This window comes from Equus asinus, chromosome 4 (assembly GCF_041296235.1).
Source record: "Equus asinus isolate D_3611 breed Donkey chromosome 4, EquAss-T2T_v2, whole genome shotgun sequence".
NCBI classification, from domain to species: domain Eukaryota; kingdom Metazoa; phylum Chordata; class Mammalia; order Perissodactyla; family Equidae; genus Equus; species Equus asinus.
The window spans coordinates 30,107,050-30,131,771 of record NC_091793.1 but is presented as its reverse complement, the minus strand read 5'-3'; the positions used below and the strand labels follow the sequence as shown (position 1 = coordinate 30,131,771).

General features: G+C 34.5%; 1 protein-coding gene across 9 annotated transcripts in view; it reads left to right on the top strand.

The window, feature by feature from the left end:
- Positions 1 to 24,722, top strand: part of CEP290 (centrosomal protein 290) — an 87,611-nt gene that overhangs the window by 29,669 nt on the left and 33,220 nt on the right. For all 9 annotated transcript variants that reach the window (XM_070507033.1, XM_070507032.1, XM_070507030.1 and 6 more), the window contains 14 exons: positions 115 to 264; positions 2,408 to 2,523; positions 3,748 to 3,850; positions 3,938 to 4,168; positions 7,572 to 7,745; positions 11,920 to 12,031; positions 14,899 to 15,104; positions 16,041 to 16,192; positions 18,579 to 18,690; positions 19,864 to 20,319; positions 21,078 to 21,242; positions 22,237 to 22,344; positions 22,468 to 22,602; positions 24,045 to 24,311. In XM_070507033.1, coding sequence (XP_070363134.1) covers positions 115 to 264; positions 2,408 to 2,523; positions 3,748 to 3,850; positions 3,938 to 4,168; positions 7,572 to 7,745; positions 11,920 to 12,031; positions 14,899 to 15,104; positions 16,041 to 16,192; positions 18,579 to 18,690; positions 19,864 to 20,319; positions 21,078 to 21,242; positions 22,237 to 22,344; positions 22,468 to 22,602; positions 24,045 to 24,311 — 2,487 coding nt within the window. The remainder of the gene's footprint in view (positions 1 to 114; positions 265 to 2,407; positions 2,524 to 3,747; positions 3,851 to 3,937; positions 4,169 to 7,571; positions 7,746 to 11,919; positions 12,032 to 14,898; positions 15,105 to 16,040; positions 16,193 to 18,578; positions 18,691 to 19,863; positions 20,320 to 21,077; positions 21,243 to 22,236; positions 22,345 to 22,467; positions 22,603 to 24,044; positions 24,312 to 24,722) is intronic.

Genomic DNA, 24,722 nt, shown 5'->3' with positions numbered 1-24,722 from the left:
CATTCATATATCTACTTTTTAAAAGTATTCAATAGGAAATATCAGTTACTGCTTAGAAATTTCTTTCTTTGGATGTAAGAGAGGTGATTCTCATTCTGAACTGTTTGTTTCCAGATAGATCATCTTGAAAAAGAAACCAGTCTTTTACGACAATCAGAAGGATCAAATGTTGTTTTTAAAGCAGTCGACTTACCTGATGGGATAGTGCCATCTAGTGCCAATATCATCAATTCTCAGAATGAATATTTAATACATATCTTACAGGTACTGAAACTTTTTATATGCGAATAACAAAAGTAATTATAGTACGTGTTTTGATTTAGTCTTCATGTATTCCTTTGTGTATGTATTCCATACACATAAAGCACCTGGCACGAGGCTTGACTCGTGCCTAGGAAATGATTGCCAAGTGTATAGGGCCCATGAGGTTTTTAATGTTAAGTAAGCTATTTAATCTTTCTAAGTCTCAATTTCTTCATCTTTAAAGTGAAATAATTGGAAAGAATAGTTTGAGTGGAGGTGTGAATGCATACGTTCACAGGGGGTATGTGGGGCTGAATGACTATAGGTAAGTTTGTAACTACTGTATCTGATAATTTGTGTGGTTACTGTAACTATCATATATGATAAAAATAATTTTACCTGTTTTATAGTACTTCTGTTTTACCCAGAACATTAGAACATTAACAGTGAGATGTATTTTTAATAGACTTTGATGTTAAATGGAATATTATGAATAAAGCTATTTATTCCATTCATCTGCATGAGAAGCATGCTGAATGTCTTGTTCACATGCATGTCATTCTTATGAAATATATGATTGAGAGGTAGAATAGCGTGCAGGTACTATCAGGTAGTCATATATAAGTAAGGTGAGCACTTTTATTTATTGCTGGTTAGAAAAGCAATTCAGGTGAATAAAGTCTGACAGAAGTTTTCAGCGTAATGATTAGAATTGTTCCTTTTATGTTAACTACAAGAAAAAAACTTTTAAACCAAATTGTCTTCTATCTCTTTCTTCCCTTTACCCTGTAAAGTGTTAGGTAATCCATCAGCAAATTAGGGAGAGTTCTGCTTGCCCTGTGTTTCTTTCATAGTTTTGCTACCTATATCATAGTCATTATGAATGGCCTGTGAGAGAAGCTTCTCATTATTTCATTTGAAGTGTGAATACCCGTAATATCATCTGCATTACAGATACAATTATAAAAATGTGTTCAGAATCAATGAAAATATGTTTTTGATTATAAGCACTGGTGTTTCCCTCCATTTGTGAATATACTTGAGTTATGATTATCAAATACTAATTTTTGTATTTGGAAATTAAATTAATCATTTTTGAATATTGGAATTTGTATGTTATCTAAGTCAGGAAGGAACAACTTAACTACTTATTAGAGCATTATAATTCGTGTTATATCATTACTTTGTGTTTTTTTTGAGGAAGATTAGCCCTGAGCTAACATCCATGCCTATCTTCCTCTACTTTATATGTGGGATGCCTACCGCAGCATGGCTTGACAAGCAGTGCCATGTCTGCACCCGAGATCTGAACCAGTGAACCCTAGGCTGCTGAAGCGGAATGTGCCAACTTAACCGCTGCGCCACCAGGCTGGCCCTCTATATCATTACTTTTAAATTTATAGTTTTAGCATTGTTTAGAATTTCTCTTAATCTTTTGCAATATAAGAACATGATCAACAGGTAATGGTAGTATGGCATTGTCATGTTGCTTGAGAGAAGATTCGTGGGGTTTTTTTCACCTTTATGTAAAAAACATATGAGAAGCATTGTGGTAGATTAGAGAGCACCAATTGGGAATCTGAAAACCTGTTCAAAGTGGCGCAACAGGGACTTGGACTCCCCATCCTAGGGCAGCATGGACTGCTGGAAGTAGCAGGGCGTTAGGAGTCAGACAGACGTGACCTCAGGAATTGGATCCGCATACACATAAAGCACCTGGCACGAGGCTTGACTCGTGCCTAGGAATGATTGCCAAGTGTATAGGGCCCATGAGGTTTTTAATGTTAAGTAAGCTATTTAATCTTTCTAAGTCTCGAGTTCTTCATCTTTAAAGTGAAATAATTGGAAAGAATAGTTTGAGTAGAGGTGTGAATGTGTATGTTCACAGGGGGCATGTGGGGCTGAATGACTAACTACAGGTAGGTTGTAACTACTGTATCTGATAATTTATGTGGTTACTATAACTATCATATTTGATAAAAATAATTTTACCTGTTTTATAGTACTTCTGTTTTACACAGAAATGATCTGTGCTGCTTCTCGATTTGGTGACTATTCTTTTTTATGTATTTTTCTATAATCTTTTCAGAATATGAATTTATGCCTTCAAATTTAAAATGCGTTCTGATTCTTTTTTAATTCTTATTTCTAAACCAATTTTTAGGAATTAGAATATAAAGAAAATAAATTAAAGAATTTAGAAGATTCCCTTGAAGACTATAACAGAAAATTTGCAGTAATTCGTCATCAACAAAGCTTATTATATAAAGAATATCTGAGGTATAGGTGTCAGTAAAACTTTATAAGTATAATTATAGTATATTCTTGTTAATGATTAAAGTAATGTAAAAAGTATTTAGATATTTTCTTTTACCCTTCCCTCCTGCCTCTTCCCTTTCGCTTTGTCTGTGTCTGTTTCCTTGTCTATAAAATTCTGTCATAGTGATACAGGATTATTATTAAACTTAAGTGAATTACTACATGAAAATGCTCAGATATGAACACTTTGTACATGTCAGCTGTTAACATCATTCTTCATCATCACTGTCATCATTATTCATATATTTTCATAGGGAACTAACCTGTTTCTCCTTATCTCTGCCATCTCACATATAATCAATAGAGTAATTTCCTTAGTAGTAATTTGAATACCTGATTAAAAGTGATTTACATACTAAGCGTAATTATTATCTGATCTAACAGAAACCCAAAGCTAATTATAGGATGGGTCATATTATCTCCTGCTGCAGTTATAAAATAGATGCAGGAGTTCAAGGAGGATGGAACCATGCCCACTGAAGAAGAAGGCATGTTTTTTACAGCATAGCTTTTTACTTTTAGATAAAAATTTTTTCCAGAGGCTTCTGGCAGCTTTTGATTCAGATTTCATTAGTCAGAATTGGGCTAATGAGCTCTCCGAGTAATATGTCCAAGTCTGAACTATTCAGTGGCAAAGAGAATGATGACACCACAGTTCGTTTATGCCAAGCAGATTGCAGGTGACTGTGGAATGTCTCTTGGGTAGGCAACAGTGTCTTACACACCTTCTTTTAAGTGTAATGATTTCTAATTTTGTTTCTATTCTAAATATTTTGCCAGTATTTAACACTCAAATTTAAGAGCAGGATCAGAATATTGAGACTTGATTTCCAGAATTAGTTTGGGGTGTTAATTATTTTCCTTATTGTTTTCAATTTTTAATAAAATACTTATGAGATTCAGCTGAAGGTGTTATATTGTAACAATTGTAGATTGGTGATTTCATGGAATGATGAAAATAATTTGATAAAATAGTTTCTTTATTTTGCATTTATTAAGTAAAAATATAACTTCCAGGCTAAATCCTTTTCGAATGGAATTTTGACGTCTTATGTTATCAGATGCTGAGTGGCTATGATGTTTCTTGTTTTATGAAAACTTGAAATTTCCATAATCTAAAGTTATCTCTTCTTGTAGTTAAATATTTTATTAGGTTTACTATATTGTCACTTTTATTTTTTTAAGTGAAAAGGAGACCTGGAAAATAGAATCTGAAAGAATGAAAGAGGAAAAGAGGAAACTTGAGGATCAAATCCAACAGGATGCTATAAAAGTAAAAGAATATAATGTAAGTAAAACACTTTTAAGATCAATATACAACATTGTATGAACTAATGCTAAATTCAACAAGTAATATAAATGTGTTTTTGTGCAGAATTTGCTCAGTGGTCTTCAGATGGATTCAGATGGAATGAAAAAAGTACTTTCAGAAAACAGTAGAAAAATCACAGTCTTGCAAGTGAATGAAAAGTCACTCGTAAGGCAGTATACTACTTTAGTAGAAATGGAGCGACAACTGAGAAAAGAAAATGAGAAACAGAAGAATGAATGGATAGCAATGGAGGCTGAAGTTGGTGAAAGAATTGGACATTTGCAGCGATTTAAGGTACATCTGATTTTTTTCCGACTGAAAATTTTTGAACATGAAGAAGAAAGGATAGTATAGTGACCACCCATCACCAGTTAATAGGTAACATTTATTAACAATCAACCATAATTGCTTTGTCTGTCTTTTATAGGGATATTTTAATTGCAGGCATTTCTCCCCTAAATATTTCAGTGTGCATCTCTAACAAATCTTTTTTTTTGTTTACATAACCACAATAATTTTATCACACTTAACAAGATTGACAGCAATCCTTAATGTTATCTAATGTCCAGTCCATATTCACACATCCTTTTGTCCCAGGATCCAATCAAGTGCCCTGCGTTGTATTTGGATGTTGTATGTCATAAGGCTTTTTAATATAGAATCCTCCTTGTCTTTTTTACTCTTTGAAAAATGTTGAAAATTTATCTGATTATTTTCTTGTGTAATTTTAGTTGTTCCTCAGTCCATTTTATTTACTAAAAATTAGTTCTGAGGTCTTGGTTATATTCAGGTTAAACATTTTTGGCAAGAATACTTCATAAGTAATTCTTTGTACTTTATAAGTATTACTTTACATTACATCACTTTAAGAGATGGAATGTCTGGTAGTCCCATGTTTCATGACTGAGTACTGTATTAAGGGGGAGACAGCCATATATCTCTCTTATTAAGTGATTTAGTTAACTTTTTGGTGATGTTTTGGTACCATGCAAATAACCAAGTCTTCATCAGTCCTCCTAATGGCGTTAACATCCACCGATGATTGTTGTTGCCTCACTCAATTATTTTATTAGGAGTTTCAAAAATCATCATTTTCTAGTTATATTATGTTCTCTACTTTTATTAGCAGATATTCTCTTGTAAAGAGCTTTCCCCTATTAGCCTAGGCTATTGATTGTCTTAAAGAATAGTTCCCACTAGAAAGGCAAAGCGAAAGCTTCATTCTTCCCTTTTCATGACCGGTTTTCAGAATACAGAGTTGGTGTACTCTGCTTCTACCTGTTCCCCCCACCCCCACCCCCTGCCCCCAGGTTTCTCTTCTTTACATATCATAAGAGACTCACTCACTTTTAAATACTCAGTGTGTTTTAGTCAGTTGGAGTCATTATTGTTTTGTCTCAACTTTGTCCAGTGGGAGCTCTTGAAAGCTGGATCTTGTATCCTTTTGACAAGAATCCTTTAGTCATTGAACCAAGCTTCAAAGTTTGGTTTGTTTTCTGGCACAAGATGTCCAAGATTTACCTTATATACTTCTCATCCAGATTTGGAGTAAGCCATTTCTCCTAAAGAGCCCTCGTTCTTTTTAGTGGGGAAGACTTTTAGATACCCAAAGCTGGTCACTAGGTGTCATTGTTCCTGGAGTATCATTGCTACTAGTCCCTTTCAGTGGCCAAGTTATGAAAATATGTATAGATTTAACTCATGAGTTCATATTGTTCTTTCCTAGTCAAATTTAACATTTTGGGGTAAGTAGATAGCATGGAGTTTTTACTAACCTTTGATTTTGTACTTGTTTTTCTTACATGAAATCTCTACTAAAATAACGTTAAATCTAACATTGAAATAATTATTTATTTTCTCTTACAATATTCATACATTAATTTGAAAATAATAATCTTGGTATTAACAATAGCAATAGCAGTGCTACCAGATGTAGTTTAAAATTTCTTTACAGTTCTTATTTTCTTTAGAATATCTCTCACTCAGGATGTATAATCAAGGTAACATATTCTACAGTAACTTGAAATGATTCTTCTGTTTGCATAGTTATGCTATACATTTGATATTTAGTTAGGCTTATTTGTTTTCAGCTTAAGGGATTACTTTTCTTTTTATAAAGTGCATTTGAATATATAAAACATTTACGTGTTCAAAAGTTACAATCAGAGAAATCTTACTTTCTGTCCTTGTACCTTTCACTCCATTTTGCCCCACCCCCTATAGATATGTGATTAACCTTCTAATGTTTCCTTTTGCAAATATTAACAGAGACACAAAAAGTTGCATGCCATGTGTATACTTCCGCACCTTGCTTTACATCTGATCTTCTGTAGTTTATTTTAAGCATGTATATCTTAAGTTGACATGTCTAAATTTACATAGGATTATATAAACAGAAGAATTCAAGGTAAAATTAAAATCAATTTAACTTTCTTACTATCCCCTTTTAAATATAGTAATAGGTGAAATAGTCATGCTAATAAATCTATTTTTAATATGATCTTAAAGCTGAATCCTGATGCAATAACAAACCTGTTGAGAACTGAAATATATTTTTAATATAAAATAAGGAAATTTGCGGACTTAAGAAATGTTCTTATTTTTGTGTTAGGTTTTGTTGAATATACTCCTCTTAGAGTATTACAAACATAGGTAGTGTTTGAGATAGAAGGGGAAAAGAAACTGGAATTTTCTTCCTCTTCAACGTGATTGTTCAACCGTGTTTTTTTTTTTCTTTTTTGCAACAATTGGAAAGGATAAAGAGAAAGGATATTTTTAAGGGATGGGAAACAACCTCCACCCTCCCACCCTACCCCCAAAGAAAAGATGAAACTGAATCCCAAGAGTAAGGTAGAATAGTGTATATTTATTCAAATGGAGAAGAGAAATTGCCAAAATGAGATCTGAAGCACTACTGCAAGTGTTTTTCCCTCATTACTGTACTTTAGAATGAATTATAGCCATAGATTCTTTATCTTCCTCACTTCATAAATTTGGTTATTCCTTGCACTCCTTTTTTATCAGCTTACTTTGGAGAGAACTAAAAGTTTAGACATTTCTTTTTGATGTTAATACTGTATTGTTGGATAGTAACTTCTTATAGCTCTGTAGCTAATGAGTAACATGAACCAAATAACTTAAAGGATTTGATATTATTTATTACAGATAGCTATGATGGAGAGTTTTTTCTCCCTAAACAATGTTTTCTTCCTGTGAACAAAAAATTTTCTTCTATTACAAAGCTAGTCTAGGTAACTATAATAAGCAGAAATAGCTAAGCTGTAAAGATTACCTGTGGTAATGCTAATTTTGCCATTCAGCTGTCAAAAGGCAAGGTGTTTTTAAATTTTTTGAAATTTAGAAAAGCCATCCAAAGATACATTCTGAGTGATATATTTTCTTCCTGCTATGTATTATGCTTTTCTCAAATTAACTGAATTTCATTGTACTATGACAAATTATAAAAGGATTCACTTCATTTTTATTTTTATTATGATTAAAAATTTCCAAATAATATCATTTCTTATATGAAAGGAATTAATAATTATTGCATTTTTTTCTTACATGAGAAGTCTTTTTTTAAATGATTCTAAAATGTTTTACTTTCAGTTGTATTATCATATCCTTCTCAAAAGTGGCTAATGCTTCATTAGAAAAAAATGCACCAACTTAACTCAGTGTGTCTTTGTTTACATAGGAAATGGCCATGTTCAAGATTGCAGCTCTCCAAAAAGCTATAGATAATAGTGTCTCTCTGTCTGAACTAGAATTGGCCAATAAACAATACAATGAACTGACTGCTAAGTACAGGGACATCTTGCAAAAAGATAATATGCTTGTTCAAAGAACAAGTAACTTGGAACACCTAGAGGTAAGTTTGTGTGATCCTTGAACCTCTTGATATTAGCCTTTCTTCTCTGGATTAGTCTTATCCATAGCTGCAGAATGGCTTCTAGACAGATTCCTCCAGGTCATTCTCCTTAGCCCACTTGCATGATTTAGCTGAATCAAACCTCCTTCCACCAGGCACTTAAAAAACAAAAGAGAGCATGGAACAGATGGGATATTGTAATCAAAAGAGGAAGCATCAAGTACCTTTCCCTTTCTCTTACCCTGGTCCCAGTGCAAGTTATTCTCTCATGGTCCCTGGCGTCTATTCCTTGGGATGGATGTAGCTGAGAGTAGATGAGATATTAATGGCTCTTCCTGGACTGTGGATGAGCTCTGCAAATTCTCATCCTTTCTTATTGTAGAGATAGAGAAGAGCAGGATGGAGCATCATTAATGTAATTCAAACGGTCTATAAATATGGCCCAGGCCTTTTGTAGTTTCTCTCTAGCCACCTGACCGCCATACCTTTGACAGCAGGCGAAACAAGTTCCTGATTTGTTCATCTTCCTCATCAGAAATAGGGGCTTATGTCTTTTCGCTATTATCTTTTATGAGCCTCTCATAGGAGTGCAATGAGATCTAGTTCTTTTACTTGCTTATGGGGATACATTCAGGAAAACAAATATTATTCTAAATAGCTTTTAATGTTTCCTACAAAATTATCGGAGTCATTATTTATTAATACTAACTAGAAGTAATCATGATTAGTTTACTTTTTACTATTTCTGCCAAAGAGAGATGATTATGTTAATTTTCATAGAAAATTCTGAATATTTAGGTATGGTAGTAATGTATTTTCTTTTTTCCTGTCTTTCATGTCTGTTGTCTTCTCCTCTCTAGCATTAGAAAATCCTAGGTAAGAAGTCTCCTGTAGAGAACATATCAATGAGTAATTTTTAACTTTATCTATTTTCCCAAAGAATATTTTTCGTCTTTGCTCAAAACTCAAAAAATTTTGTTTTTTTTTTTTTTTTGGAGGAAGATTAGCCCTGAGCTAACTACTGCCAGTCCTCCTCTTTTTTGCTGAGGAAGCCTGGCCCTGAGCTAACATCTGTGCCCATCTTCCTCTACTTTATATGTGGGATGCCTACCACTGCATGGCGTGCCAAGTCAGTGCCGTGTCCAAACCCGGGATCCGAACCGGTGAACCCCAGGCCACTAAGAAGTGGAATGTGTGAACTTAACTGCTGCACCACTGGGCCGGCCCCCAAAATTTTGTGTTTGAATTGTATCCCCTTCTCTCCTTTACTTCCTAAGTCTCAGTTATAATTCTGAACATATATCCATCCCTGTTGGCAATGTCTCAATTTTATTCTTAATCATCTTTGTTCTGGTAGCCATTACTTATAGCCCTATCTCCACTGTTACATCCTCTTTACTGCCACCAGAATGATCGTTCTAAACATGAATCTGACCATGCCACTCCCTTACTTAAAACCTATCAAAAGCTGCCAGTCATTTAAAGACTAAAAGTCAGATTCCTTTTGTAATTAGCCCCCACTTACCTCATGTCATCTCTAGTGACACTCTAAGGAGTGTCACAATTTATGTTTTAGAAACTGAACTACCAGTTTTCTGCAACACGGTGTTTTTCTTACATATATCCTTTTGTACATGCTGTTTCCTTTGCTAGAAAGCCCATCCCCCTCTCCTAGTTTCTATTCATGTTTCAAAACTTTGTCCAGACATTATATTTTTTTCTGAAGCATCCTCCTTTATAGAACAAACTCACTCCCTCTGTCTATATTAGTTCTTTATCTTATACCCAGTTCTGCTATTTATATTGCATATATGTGTTGATATGTCTTCCTTCCTTACTGGAATATAATACTCTTGATATCAGGAACTTTACTTAATTCATTTATTTTTCTTCTTCTCCTTTTTTTTTTTTTGGTGAGGAAGATTGGCCCTAAGCTAACATCTGTTGCCAATCTTCCTCTTTTTGCTTGAGGAAGATTCTCCCTGAGCTAACATCTGTGTCAGTCTTCCTCTACTTTTTGTATGTAGGATGCTGCCACAGCATGGCTTGATAAGCACAGTGTGCAGGTCCACACCTGGGATCCAAACCTGCAAACCCTGGGCTGCTGAAGCAGAGTGCATGCATTTAACCACTACGCCACCAGGCTAGCCCCTACTTAATTCATTTTTGTGTTTTTAGTTACCTCCTGTTTGGCATATAGTTAAAGCTAATGTTGGCTTCAGAGAGTGATTAATGGTGTAGAGCCACCATGCAAGATCATCAGATATGATAATTGGGAAATCATTGGTGCCTTTGGAGATTATAGTGTCATGAGAATAAAGGTGATGAAAATCAAATTTCAGAATATAAAAAACAGAGCAGATGAGAACAAAACACAAAAACTGAATGGGCAATAAGGCAATAGAAAAACTGGAAATTTGATAATAGAAAAAAGAGAAATAGAAATGTATTGAGGGAGAATCATGAGGAGAATTTGTTTTGTTTTATCAATTTTTTTTTTTTTAAATTAAGGAGACCAGTGAAGTTTGAGGGGAGAGGGAAAGAAAAATTTAGAGCTAATAGGGAGAGAATGACTGGAGGTTAGATGAGAGTGACCGTAAGTGAGGGTGCAGTACCAGAGCGGGGGTGACAGTGGGATCTGGAGCAAGACCAGAATTATCCTTTGAAAGAGTCTGGAAGTAAGGGAAAAAAGGGTAGAAAGATATTTAAAACACCCTAACCCCTCTTTTGTTTTTCTCCTGTGTATTTACAGTATCTGGAACTGGGCTGTAATTGTGCATATTACCAGAAAGTTGCATTTCATTCCTTTATTCTGCTTTTCTTTCATCATAACCTCCCCTTTTTGAAAAACCTCATTACTCTGTTTTATTATTCTTCACAACACTTACTACCTGATATTATATTATGTATTGGCTTATTTTCCAACTACTCCACTAAAACACAAGATCTAGGATGGAATTTGTTTACCGTTGAAGTCCAGTGTTCAGAATACGTGGCACATAGTAGCATTCTATTTGTTAAAAGAAAGAATAAATAAAGCTTAAAATGTTATACTTATGTGCCAATTCCTGCATTTATGTCTCCCGCCTGACTTCTCAGAGCTCTGTTCTACTGGGTGGCATTGCCTACTTTACACCTCATGTTTGAAGGGCATCTCAAATTTGACATATCCAACATGCACTCCGAGAAATAACTTTCTCTATTTACCTATTTATTTATTCTCCATATTGCATCCAGAATGATTGTTTAAAACTTCCTCTTTAACATCTTTAAATGATTTCTTACTATACATTAAGTTAAATTCCACTTCTTTATCTTGATAATACCTTGCCTTGCCTGGTCTGATCCCCTGTTACCTCTTCAGCTTTATCTTATACCACTCTTCAAACTTATTTTTGTTCGCTTTGCTCAAGTCCTCCAACCCTCCAAACTCTTTCCTGCTTTAGAGCATCTGACTTTTTACCAGTACATCAGTTCTTTCCAGGGCTGGTTTCTCGTTAAGACTGGCACCTTCTCATACCTTAGGTTTCAGCTTAAGTACCACCTCTTCAGTGGTTAATACCTTTTTTAATCACTCTATCTGGATATACCTCCTTTTGTTATTCTCTGGATCTGTACTCTTTGTTTGTTTCTAGATCTTGACCTTTTTAATGAATTTTTTGTTGGCTTAACCAGTTTACTGTCTGCTGCTTTCTACACCCTCCCCGACTCCTGACACACACACAGCACATGGTAAGGACTACGAAGCCAGAATTTTTTCTGTTTCTTTTCACCCGGAGCATCAGCACCTGTCACTGATGGCATGCTAGGCATACTCAGCAACTCTTTGTGTGAGTGAGGGCAGTAAGCCCTGGTTTGTGAAGGTTGTGCAACTCTCAGTATTCCCGTTTGGCCAGAATGAACATGACAGAAGCCAATACTCAGAAGTTTAGGGCGATATATTGCATCTACAAGCTCTTGATGATTATTTTTAAGTAATATTTTATATTATATATGTGTGTGTATGTATGTATATCTATATATGTATTACATGTGGGGGAACTTTTAGTTTTGTTAAAAAAAACACTGGATTGTGAGTTTTAGGAGATATTACAGAAAGTTAAGACAGTGTCACTTCTGTGATATTAGTCTAAATTACAGTGTAGTTTCTTGGTGATGTTTCTGTTTTATTCAGTGTGAAAATACATCCCTAAAAGAGCAAATAGAATCTCTAAATAAAGAATTGGAGATTACCAAGGAAAAACTTCACACTATTGAACAAGCCTGGGAACAAGAAACTAAATTAGGTAAGTGTTATGACTCTGATAATATAGCATGATTAAGATCTAATAGTGAGTATTTTTCATGTAAAGTTTCTTTTCTATACCAGAAGAAAAGGACGTATTTTGATAAAAATGAACTCTCTGCCTAGCAGTTTAATTTATAAGGCAGTTGATGAATAGCATCTTGTACTAATCTCTACCAAAATTTAGTTTTCAGTTGTTAAACTGATTTGTTCGTAATGAAATCATATACATTAAAAATTTCTGACTAAGCATTAGCTATTTTGAACCATGTGACAATCAAGACTGTTGATAATTTTGAAATACCTATATTCTAATGACAGTATTATGAGTTCTTTCACTGTGTAAAGTTATATTAGGAATACATCATTTGATATTTTTAAATTGAAAGATCACCATAAAGCATCAAAAATTTGAAAAGAATTTATATTGCCATAGTTCCACTACTGTATTATTTTTGTATTATCTTATACATGCTCACGTATTTTATCTGCTTTAAATTCTAATATGCATATTATTATATGCTGTCTTCATTTAGTAGATATCAAAATATTTCCATGTTTTATTCATCATACTTATAAATATAATTATTCATGCAGTATCTTACTGTATTTGATTAAATTCACAAAGTTTTCTTATTTTTGCTATTGCTTATAGTGCTGCAATGAACATCTTCATGTATATCTAACAGAGATATTACTTTCTTAGAGGGTATTAAAATCTTAGTGGCTCCTAGTAGGGTTTTCCGTATTTGTTTTTCAAATAGTTGTCTTAGTTTATGGCATTTAAGTAACTTTATCTCACCAGCGTTGTGTTTTATAATTTTCAAATAAATTTTCTGCTTTGGATAAGATGTTTTTACTTGTTTGTTTTCTAGACCTTAGAGCTCTAATGCTGTTCAGGGTTTCTGTTAGTCAATAGAGCTGTTTTCTTAAATTGGTAATTGAAACATGTAGTTTAGGAGAGGCCTAACACTGGGAAGTCTAAAATAGGCTACTCTTAGGGGCTGGCCCCGTGGCCAAGTGGTTAAGTTCGCGCTGCGCTGCAGGCAGCCCAGTGTTTCGTTAGTTCGAATCCTGGGCGCGGACATGGCACTGCTCATCAGACCACGCTGAGGCAGCGTCCCACATGCCACAACTAGAAGAACCCACAACGAAGAATACACAACTATGTACTGGGGGGCTTTGGGGAGGAAAAGGAAAAAATAAAATCTTTAAAAAAAAAAATAGGCTACTTTTAGAAATGTAATTTTTAATTCATTAAGAGATTAAAAGTGAATTGACTACCATGTAGCTCTTACATGAAAGATACCATTTAAACTACAATATAAAAAAGAGGATTACATGCAATTTTAGTAAGTTCTCAGTGCATTTTGCCTTATATCTCTTTAATAAGTGCTGAATTCCATAAAGAAATTCCTTAATTTTCAAATGCCTTAATCTCTCCCATACATGGCTTTATATCACTGAAGTTTTGAACGCTTTTCTTATTTTCTGTTGCCTTTATATCTTTGGTTAAAAGAGCTTTTCTCATCCAGGAGCTGGTTGGTGTTGGGCTCTGTGTTCCACCCTCTCTCACAGGAGCAGACAGGTGGCTCCTCTGCTGCTGGTCTTGGGACGGCCTCCCTTCACTGTCAGAGTGTAGCACTGAACAGAATGGAAAAGGGGTTTTATGCTCTTTGGATATTTATGTTCAGTGCAATTCTTTTTCTTTCATGGTGCTTACGGTTGCCTGAATGAGTCTCTATTCCGTTATGGACTCGTTTACTAACACTTTCCGCTGCTTTCAGTGATCTCTTACTGTTAGTTTCTTGATCACTGCTTGCAGCAGCTCTTCTAAAATGGTCTATTTAAAGATACATACAGAACAAAATGAAGTACTTCTTAAAACCGAGGCAGACACCAGAACAGTTTTTTTGTTTGTTTGTTTTCAAAAAATACATGTTTCTTTGAGGAAACTTGGTTATAAAACTCGAGCTTGTGAAGCTAGAAATAGGAGAGGGCATTATTGGTGTTTTAAAAGACTGTTTACAAAGTGATCATTGCTTACTTCCTTAAAATAATTGATTTCCCTAAACATATGATTGATTCTCTAAAAAATAAAACACTTTTACCAAATTTTTTTTTTCCTGGAGCATGCCTGTTAGGCAAAGTAAAAGTATTAGGTTTTCTCCTCAACAAATCACTAAGTAATGACGGTCCTACATGATGCCTTTTCATGACAAATTGGAGGTTTTTTCTTCTCTTTTCATTTAACCACAGACTTTTGTGTACAAAGAGAAGTCATGCTACTATGTCTATCAGATTTGGATGTAATAACTAATAAGAGAATTTAAAATATTTGATATTAGATGTAGACAAAGGCCAAATAATATTTATTGTTAAAGAAGATATTTGGTGAAATCCCTAAATCATATGGTTTTAGGTTTTACTTTTCAGCTTGACTCTGAGGCTTTAAAAATAAAGTTATTGCACTTATATGCACAAAGTAGTGTTGCCTCACTGTATTACTTCTTAGACAGTTTATCGCCTTTCAGTTAACAAAATATATTTATTTACCCTCTGTTTTGATTCTCTACATGTGACATCCCCTACTCTGCATCTTTTACATTGTTATTTCAATAATCCTATGAGGAATAATTTTTATTACCATTTGATTGGGGAAAAATATGAGTTCCAGTGAGATTAAACAGGATAGGCAGCGTACAGACAGGAAGTAACAGAGCTAAGACTGGAACCCAGGTCTGTCATAGTTCAAAGGCTCATGTGTTTTCCATGGAACCATAGTTCCTTATATACAGTGTCTAAATTATCTAGGCTATAACTTTGATACTAACAGCATGAGATTGACTTAAGTATTGTTGCACATAGGAAATGAATCTAACATGGATAAGGCAAAGAAATCAATAACCAACAGTGAGATTGTCTCTATTTCCAAAAAAATCACTATGCTGGAGATGAAGGAATTAAACGAAAGGCAGCGGGCTGAACATTCTCAAAAAATGTATGAACACATGAGGACTTCATTAAAGCAAATGGAAGAACGTAATTTTGAATTGGAAACTAAATTTGCTGAGGTTTGATACCATAATTTTTATCATACAATTCGAGAGTAAAGAATTAGTCATGGTAGACATTGTATTATTGGAAGAGGTTTGTTGGTATCTCTAAAGTAGCATATTAATATAGTGCTTGTGTTTCGTGTAATGGATAAATGAAGAAAGATATATTTTTAAATCTGAAGTGTTTAAATAGAAAGCACATATATCAGTGAATACGTGCTTATTTCTCACCAGCATTACATTATTAGACTTAATGTACAAAAAGATGTTATTTGCTTAAGAAAGGAGTTGCTTTCCACTACTATCCATTCGTTTAACAAATGTTTATTGAGTACCTGTTAATGCCAGACACTGTTTGGGGGCTGAGGTTATATAGGAAACTAAATACACAGTAGTCTCTGCTCTCAGGAACTTTGCATTCAAAGAGGAGCTTTTAGACTTTTTTGATATGGTCAGAATTATTAAATTAGCTGGCAGTAAATATAGTTTGAAAATATTCAACAATTTATGTTGAAGTAGCACTCTTGTTTGTTTACCTTGAGAATTATATATTTTTCAAAGTATGTACGTCATTTTGTTAATTTTAACAGTTGCTAAATATATATTAATAAGATTTTAACTCATTTAGATTTATTTATAGATGATATACTTGAAGTGAAATACCATGAGTATATTGCAATCCAAGCAAATTAAGACTGTCAGAGATTCAAATATTATTAGATTGTGATTGCCTAATAGGATTGACTTTTGGTGCGTTGGCATGTAACCAGAGGTTTTATAATTTGTTCCTGTCTCTCTCTTTACCCTCTTCAATCTATTCTTAATACTTCACACCGAGTTCAGTATCTGAACTAATAAAAGTAAAGAGGACGGCAGTACACTAAAAGCTAAATTAAAAGGAAAACCTTGCCAAAAACTGATGTTTCTGAACTTTCTATTACCTTTTCTTAGCTCACCAAAATCAACTTGGAAGCACAGAAGGTGGAACAGATGTTAAGAGATGAATTAGCTGATAGTGTGAGCAAGACCGTAAGTGATGCTGATAGGCAACGGATTCTAGAATTAGAAAAGCATGAAATGGAACTAAAAGTTGAAGTGTCAAAGTAAGTGCCTGCAAAGGTTTTAGTCATTTGTAGATGCATCTACTCTAATTTGTCTTTAAGAAACCTAATTACTGTGGTTTAGGGGTAATATTTTTAGTGGCACTTGATACAGGTTTCTTTTCATAAGAACAGGATTAAAAAATATTAAGATTGATTTTTAAAGAGTGTAAATAATAATATTGAAGAAGAAATAACTTCTCAAGATACACTTGTCCAGATTCATTTTTCAGAGTCCAAGGATAATATTGCAGAAAGTACTGAACTTGAAATCAAGACCCTATAAGGTCTAGTTCTTCAACATACTAATTTTTTTTGGAGGGAATAATGGTGGCCATTTAATTTATTTAAACTTGAATTTCTTCACTTTATTGAGGGAGTAATAGTACCTTTTCTACCTGTCTCATAAGCTTGCTATAAAAATCTGATGAAAAATTCAGATTTTGATTCAATTTACATTTATTATCTACTATGTCTTGTGCTAGGTATTAAACATGTATTAACTCATATAATTACATTTAAAAACCCTGAAGTAGCATTGTTATTTTTGTTTTACTTGTAGAAACAGTTTATTAGTCTAGAACAGAAAATAGATGTAAGGGGTAAATACTATGTGCCAGGTGGATGCTGTGTACTCACTCTCTTTGTCATTTATGTTACTTCAGTAGAAAAGTATTAAGGATCCTGAGTTGATCTGTCAAGCACAAATAGTAAAAAAGGTTTTATGGCTTACCCATAAAGTTAAAGCCTTTTTTGTTTTTTTTGAGGAAGATTAGCCCTGAACTAACATCTGCCACCAATCCTCCTCTTTTTTTGCTGAGGAAGACTGGCCCTGAGCTAATGTCCATGCCCATCTTCCTCTACTTTATATATGGGATACCTGCCACAGCATGACTTGACAAGCCGTGCTGAGGTCTGCACCCGGGAACCGAACTGGCGAACCCCAGGCTACTGAAGCAGAAAGTGTGAACTTAACCGCTGTGCCACTGGGCCAGCCCCAGTTACAGCCATTTTTTGGAGCCTTGATAGTCCTTTTGAGACTGTCAGTCGTTCCCAGCCCTTTTCACTATGAAGGACTCCTTTTTTAATTCTTCCTTTCACCTCATGGACCTCATCTTTTAGAATAAATAAACTGATTTATAATTATTCATTTTATTATATTTTATTTTAATTTTAATTTTTTCCGAGGAAGATTAGTCCTGAGCTAACTGCTGCCAATCCTTCGCTTTTTTCTGAGGAAGACTGGCCCTGAGCTAACATCTGTGCCCATCTTCCTCTACTTTATATGTGGGATGCCTACCACAGCATGGCTTGCCACAGGGTGCCATGTCCACACCCGGGATCCGAACCTGCAAACCCCAGGCCGCTGAAGCGGAACATGTGCACTTAAGCGCTGCGCCACTGGGCCGGCCCAAATTTTATTATATTTTAATTAATCAAAACTTGTATAACTGGCAGTGAGGAAACCTAATGTATCTGTCACATTGAACTAAAATTATTGCAGCCCAAAGTAAAATGCATTTTACTTTTCCTGTGTAATCTTATCACAGTAGTCCAATAGGAAATTTAATGACTTAGCCCTGTTTTTGGTAATTGTAGTAAATGTATAGTCTGGGTTTTTTCCCACATTTCTGACAACTTGTAAATTTAAAATAAATCAAAACACACATTACTCCACCTAGGGAACCTAGGAAGTTTGAATTTCTGTATTCTTAACTGGAATATTATATCAAATAAACCTACTTAATACCTTATTCATGCTATGTCAAACTATGATAATTAGTATCTTATGAAAAAGGTGTGGGAGAGGAGTTCTTTGGCCATATACCTTTGGACAATGCTATGTACGTACGCAGTTTGAGATGAGTTTTTACTTTAGAACTTCTCAGAACATTTAGTATGATACTATATGTTATGAATTTTCAAGGGAGAAAAATGTTGGGAATGGCGTTTTTTTACAAAACACTTGTTAGCTTCTCATGGAATTATGTTTCATGAAACAGTTTAAGAAACTTTGCTTTAGGGGGGCTGGCCCCGTGGCCGAGTGGTTAAGTTCGCGCGCTCCGCTGCAGGCGGCCCAGTGTTTCGTTGGTTCGAATCCTGGGCGCGGACATGGCACTGCTCATCAAACCACGCTGAGGCAGCGTCCCACATGCCACAACTAGAAGGACCCACAACGAAGAATACACAACTATGTACCGGGGGGCTTTGGGGAGAAAAAAGGAAAAAATAAAATCTTTAAAAAAAAAAAAAAAAAGAAACTTTGCTTTAGTGTTTCACACAAAGAAGAGATGCTGGAAACCAATGGCTTTTCTAGAAATTTTTAAAATTCTGGTATTTACTTTGAAACTGTACCTAGTCATTCCTGAAATATCTTATCACTTTCTAGACTGAGAGAGATTTCTGATATTGCCAAAAGGCAAGTTGAAATTTTGACTGCGAAGCAACAATCCAGGGAAAAGGAAGTTGAGTCCATCAGGATGCAGCTGTTGGACTATCAGGTATGTGCAGTATTCGATCTGCTATGTAGATTCTTTTCATTTTCCTAAACTCACATTAGATCTTGGGGTGATTTTATAGTTTTAATCAGAGGATGTATTGAATAGAGGCTCCTATTCTTGTTAATTGTAACCTAATTAGGAAAACTCTTTAATTTGAAAAACCATTCATAATACGGAAAAGCATTTAAATGCCTGCAAATGCATTGTGCTGGCTGCTGATCAAAGTTAAGACAGTGAAGAGAAATAGTAAATCTTTCATAACAGTATTTTCTCTTGTATTTATATTTAGCTTTTCACATATCCTCACATTATAAGTTTTTTTAGGATTAAAAAAAATTGTCCACATTAATGTTATACCAATATTGTTACTTATTACATATAGAAGTTTTAAAAAAAAAAACCCAGCAGGGGCTGGCCCAGTGGCTTCATGGTTGTGTTTGCATGTTCTGCTTTGGCGGTCCAGGAATCAAGGTTCAGATCCCGGCCGTGGACCTACACACCACTCATCAAGCCGTGCTGTGGCAGAGTTCCACATGTGAAAATAGAGGAAGATTGGCACAGATGTTAGCTCAGGGCAATCAGTCTTCCTCAGCAAAAAGAGGAAGATTGCAGTAGATGTTCACTCAGGGCCAATCTTCCTCGCCAAAAAAACCCAAAAAACAGTAATATTACAACTGTTATTTAGTTAGATGCCAGATTTGGATTATAAGTATGTTTTGTCTAGGTTTTTTTTCTTTTAGAAATTTTTAGTAATTTGTAGTGAAGCAAGGCTAGGGCCTGGCCCCATGGCCGAGTGGTTAAGTTTGCACGCTCTGCTTCGGCAGCCAACAGTTTCACCAGTTTGGATCCTGGGCACGGACATGGCACCACTCCTCTGGTCATGTTGAGGCGGCGTCCCATATAGCCCAACCAGAGGCACTCACAACTAGAATATACAACTATGTACCGGGCGGCGTGGGGGGGGCCAGTTTGGGGAGGAAAAGAAAACATTGGCAACAGATGTTAGCACAGGTGCCAGTCTTTAAAAAAAAAAAAGCAAGAGTGGATTTTTGTAGGATCTCGTGTACTACACTGTTTTAAACTTTCTTTACTAACTTGTGATTTTAAATCCATGATAAGTTTCGTTGGAGAAACTTGAAACTTACTAGAAATATGTATTCTTTTTAATATCAGGCACAGTCTGATGAAAAGGCACTAATTGCCAAGTTGCACCAACACATTGTCTCTCTTCAAATTAGTGAGGCTGCTGCTCTTGGTAAGTTGGAGTCTGTTACATCTAAACTGCGGAAGACCGAGACCTGTAATTTGCGCTTAGAGCAGAAACTCGATGAGAAAGAACAGGCCCTCTATTACGCCCGTCTGGAGGGCAGAAACAGAGCAAAGCATCTGCGCCAAACAATCCAGTCTCTGCGACGACAGTTCAGTGGAGCTTTACCTTTGGCACAACAGGAAAAGTTCTCTAAAACAATGATTCAATTACAAAATGACAAACTTAAGATAATGCAAGAAATGAAAAATGCTCAACAAGAACATAGAAGTATGGAGAACAAAACATTGGAGATGGAATTGAAGTTAAAGGGGCTGGAAGAGTTAATAAGCACTTTAAAGGATGCCAGGGGAGCCCAAAAGGTAAACGTTGATTTTAAGTTCAGTATTTCCAAAAGACCTACATCATAATTTTAAGTTCTTAATATGTGCCTGTATGAAAAATGCTTAATATATGACCAAAATTCCAATTATAATTTATTAATGTAGATATGATAAATTAGGAGTTTCGGCTATGGGATGTTTATTTGTAAAAATAAAAAGAGACTCTTCTAAACAATGATTTTAGTAGAAATACTTAGATTGTATAATATCAAAGAGTTTTAAACACTCTGGAGAAGTTCATATATATTAATTAAATACAAATTATAATTATTCTTAAACATTATAGTGGTTATCAGTTGAATTCTACTCTTCATAATTATTTGTTTAAAATTATTTACAAATTGTAGGCCCACATTTATTTTTTAATGAAATTTTAGTTTACCCTCATTTGGAAGGGATTAAATAAAAAATAATAATCTTGCAACTAAATTTTATGTCTAGGCTAGAAGTAAGTGCCCAACAAATATATGAAAGTAAATGAATAAGTTGAAATGAATGTTAGTTAGATATACATTCAAACATAATTTGAAGAATGTTTTATGTTAAGATCATACATATTCTTAGGAAAGTCTATGAAAATTCTAAATAAATTTTGCCATGTGGCTAAACCAAAGATAATCTTATATCTTACTTTATAATAAAATGTCCATTAATTTCAATTAAAGTCATTAGGATCAATAGAGAAATATTTATTTATATAGCATTTACGTTTGCATATATAATTTGTAAATCTTTAGGTAATCGATTGGCATATGAAAATAGAAGAACTTCGTCTTCAAGAGCTTAAACTAAATCGAGAATTAGTCAAGGATAAAGAAGAAATAAAATATTTAAATAATATTATTTCTGAATATGAGCATACAATAAGCAGTCTGGAGGAAGAAATTGTGCAGCAGAATAAGGTTTTATTTTATATTTATTTTGGTGTTTTGTTGCTAAGATTTTAAACATAAAAACATTGCCTTAGTGAGTACATCATTCTCCTAACTGAATATAACTCCCATTGTTACTGTATTATAAAATATTCTGTTTCTTGTTTTCTAAGCTATTCTAAAAATCCATGTTTATTTATTCAGTTGTTGTAATAGTAGTCTTAAACTTAAGAGGAACAATCCATGAGGAACCTTATTTGCTAAGTTAATTTTCATTTTGATATTAGTTATTTGGCTTTTTGCGGTTACAAGTTTCTGCTGGCTCTCACTGGTGGAGTGGGAGAAGGCAGCTTGGTGTAGAATAAAGCACATATGCTTTGAAGGCAGACAAAATTCACTAAGCACATGCTTGCTTGTCTCAGAAATTTTGTTGTTCCCTCCACTTAAATTGTTCTTCCCTTAGATACCTGTACTGTTTATGTTTTCACTGCCTTCAGGTCTTCTCTCAAATGTCTTAACTTATCAGTGAAGCCTTACCAGCCACCCAGTATACAACAGTAAATCCTATCATCAAGATTCCCTGAATAGATAGACCTGGCTTCATTTTTCTCCATGGTGCTCATCCCCCTCTGGCATATTACATACTTACTTGTTTATTTATTGACTGTCTCCCTCTCACTAATGTGTAAGGTCCATAGTGAAAGGGAGTTGGTCCTGTGCACTGCTATGTTCACATTGCCCAGAATGGTGCTTTGCACATAGTACATATCGTTAAACATGTTTTGGATGGAAGGATGGATGGGTGAATGAATGAAGTGAAATCCTGACTCCACATCTGCCACTCTCTGTGATCTTAAGCAAGTTACTTCATCTCTTTGAGCTTGCTTTCTTTTTTTCCATAAAATGAGAATAAGAATAGTGACCTCAGAGGGTGGTTGTAAGGGTTAAATAAGAAAATGTATGTAAAATTCCTGTTAGATGCCTGGTGAGAGTGTGTGTGTTTGGAACAAATTGTCTTTTTCAGTTTCATGAAGAAAGACAGATGGCCTGGGATCAAAGAGAAGTTGAGCTGGAACGTCAACTAGACATTTTTGACCGTCAGCAAAATGAAATACTAAACGCAGCACAAAAGGTATGAATGATTTCAAATGTAAGTGGGGTTTAACTATGTCTTGTCATACAGTTGTGAAAATGAATATTCTTCTCACTGCTGCAACTGCTTTCTTTTTAAAAAAAAAATGCTGTTTCTTAACAGTTTGAAGAGGCTACAGGATCAATGCCAGACCCGAGTTTGCCCCTTCCAAATCAACTTGAGATTGCTCTAAGAAAAATTAAGGAGAATGTTCGAATAATCCTAGAAACGCAGGCAACTTGCAAATCACTAGAAGAGGTGATTAAAAGAAATTGCATTTTGATTAGTGTATTATTGGGTATGTTTGTGGAATTTTCTAAATAATACTTTTTAATGAAGGCAAAACATGGGATGATGAATCTGTTGCTAATTCCACTCTGCTTTTCTACTCTCCCATAATGTTGTAATGTTTGTAATAGCCAATAAAGAACAGCAGATATGGCTAACTGAATTCACAAAACGTTTAATCACTGCTTGTTACTTTTGAGCACACTGATCAGCAGTAGTGAGCATGAAAGGAACCAAAAAAGAGCATTTGATTGTAGCTTTATGAGCATTGTGTTTCTTTCCATTGTATCATCAAGAATTGTTTTCTTTCATCCTTCTTTATTTTTATGTTTTATTTTGAAGTGCATGTTGTGTACTCTATGAATCAGTTTTCGCTTCATGCTTTTTTGTGCATGGTTAAGGGATTTGAAGGTAAGCTAGAAATTATTTCTTAATTTAATTTAGGTCTTAAATTTGACTAATAGGGATCAAATCTGTGTTCCTTGTTAACTTGTACAGAAAATAATGTAAATTGAATATGATTTTTATTTTAGTTTACATTTAAACATATTAACTGTAAATACATCTAAAAATAATTTTGCAAATTAAAGTGTACATTTTTACTCAATTGAGGAAACAGATTTTCTTCAGTAATTGTAATATTTGTCATTTATATGAATTGCCACTGAGTTACTTGATTTAAAATATCTGCCTTAGGCATTGGCCCTGTGGCCTAGTGCATAAGTTCAGTGCTCAGTGGCCTGGGTTCAGTCCCCAGGTGTGATACTACACCACTTGTCAGCAGCTATGCTGTGGTGATGACCCACAAACAAAATAGAGGAAGGTTGGCACAGATGTTAGCTCAGGGTGAATCTTCTTTAGCAAAAACAAAAAAGAAAGAAAGAAAGAAAAGAAACTGCCTTAATCCTATTGGAGAGTAAGTACTTTCTCTGTTTTGTTTCAATAAACTGCAGATTTTATAAAATGGTTCGTTGACTTGGGCCACTAAAGTTCCAATTTTTATAGTGACTTTTTATAGCTGACTTTTATGGATTACTCTTCCAGGACTCTGATAGTCAATGGACCGAAGTAAAAGGAATGATTAGTTATTTCCTTTCTAAATCGAGCATCACCACATATTTCTAGTTCTAAAACTGCAAGGTCTAAATAAAGTACCTCAATTAAATTTTATTTTTGTCATAACAATGAAATTTCTAACACGTGATAATCTTATAAGTAAAATATGCATGCAGATAACTGCTGTCACAAGAAATATAATTAATCTTATTAAATATCATTAGGCTATTATAATTGTGATGTGAAAAATAAGGTGAAACTCTTTCTTTTGCTTATATCTAATCTGACAAATTGAGACGAAGCATTATTAAAAGAAAATTAAACTTTAGTAATTTATTATGATTTGATCATTGCAGAAGCTAAAGGAAAAAGAATCTGCTTTATGGTCAGCAGAGCAAAATATTCTGTCAAGAGACAAAGTAATCACTGAACTGAGGCTTCGATTGCCTGCCACTGCAGAACGAGAGAAGCTTATAGCTGAGCTTGGCAGAAAAGAGGTGGAACCAAAATCTCATCACACATTGAAAATTGCCCATCAGACCATTGCAAACATGCAAGCAAGGTTAAATCACAAGGAAGAAGTGTTAAAGAAGTATCAGCGTCTTCTGGAAAAAGCCAGAGAGGTATTTTATTGTGTTATGTTTTGCTATTTTATTTATTATCATGTTTTTTAGTCAAATGCCAAATATCCTGCCCTGATGTGTAGTTCATTTCTTGCTTTCATAGGATTCTATTTTGGAATTGTTACTTTCACATGATTGGATTACAGATCTGTCAGTAAAACTGGCAGTTTGTGTGTGTGTATCTTTCTCTTACGGACAAGCAAACGCAGACTAGCTGTCATGGGAAACCATATGATTTTGAAAGCTATCAGTTGAGTTTATAGGTAAAGATTGAGACAGTAAGTTAGGATGAAGTCTATCACACTAGTAATCAGTGAAAATCATATTTGTTAGAACTTTAAGGGGGAAATCTAACATTTAAAAAACTTTCTAGAAACAAGTTAAAAGATGATGGATACATTTTATTCTGAT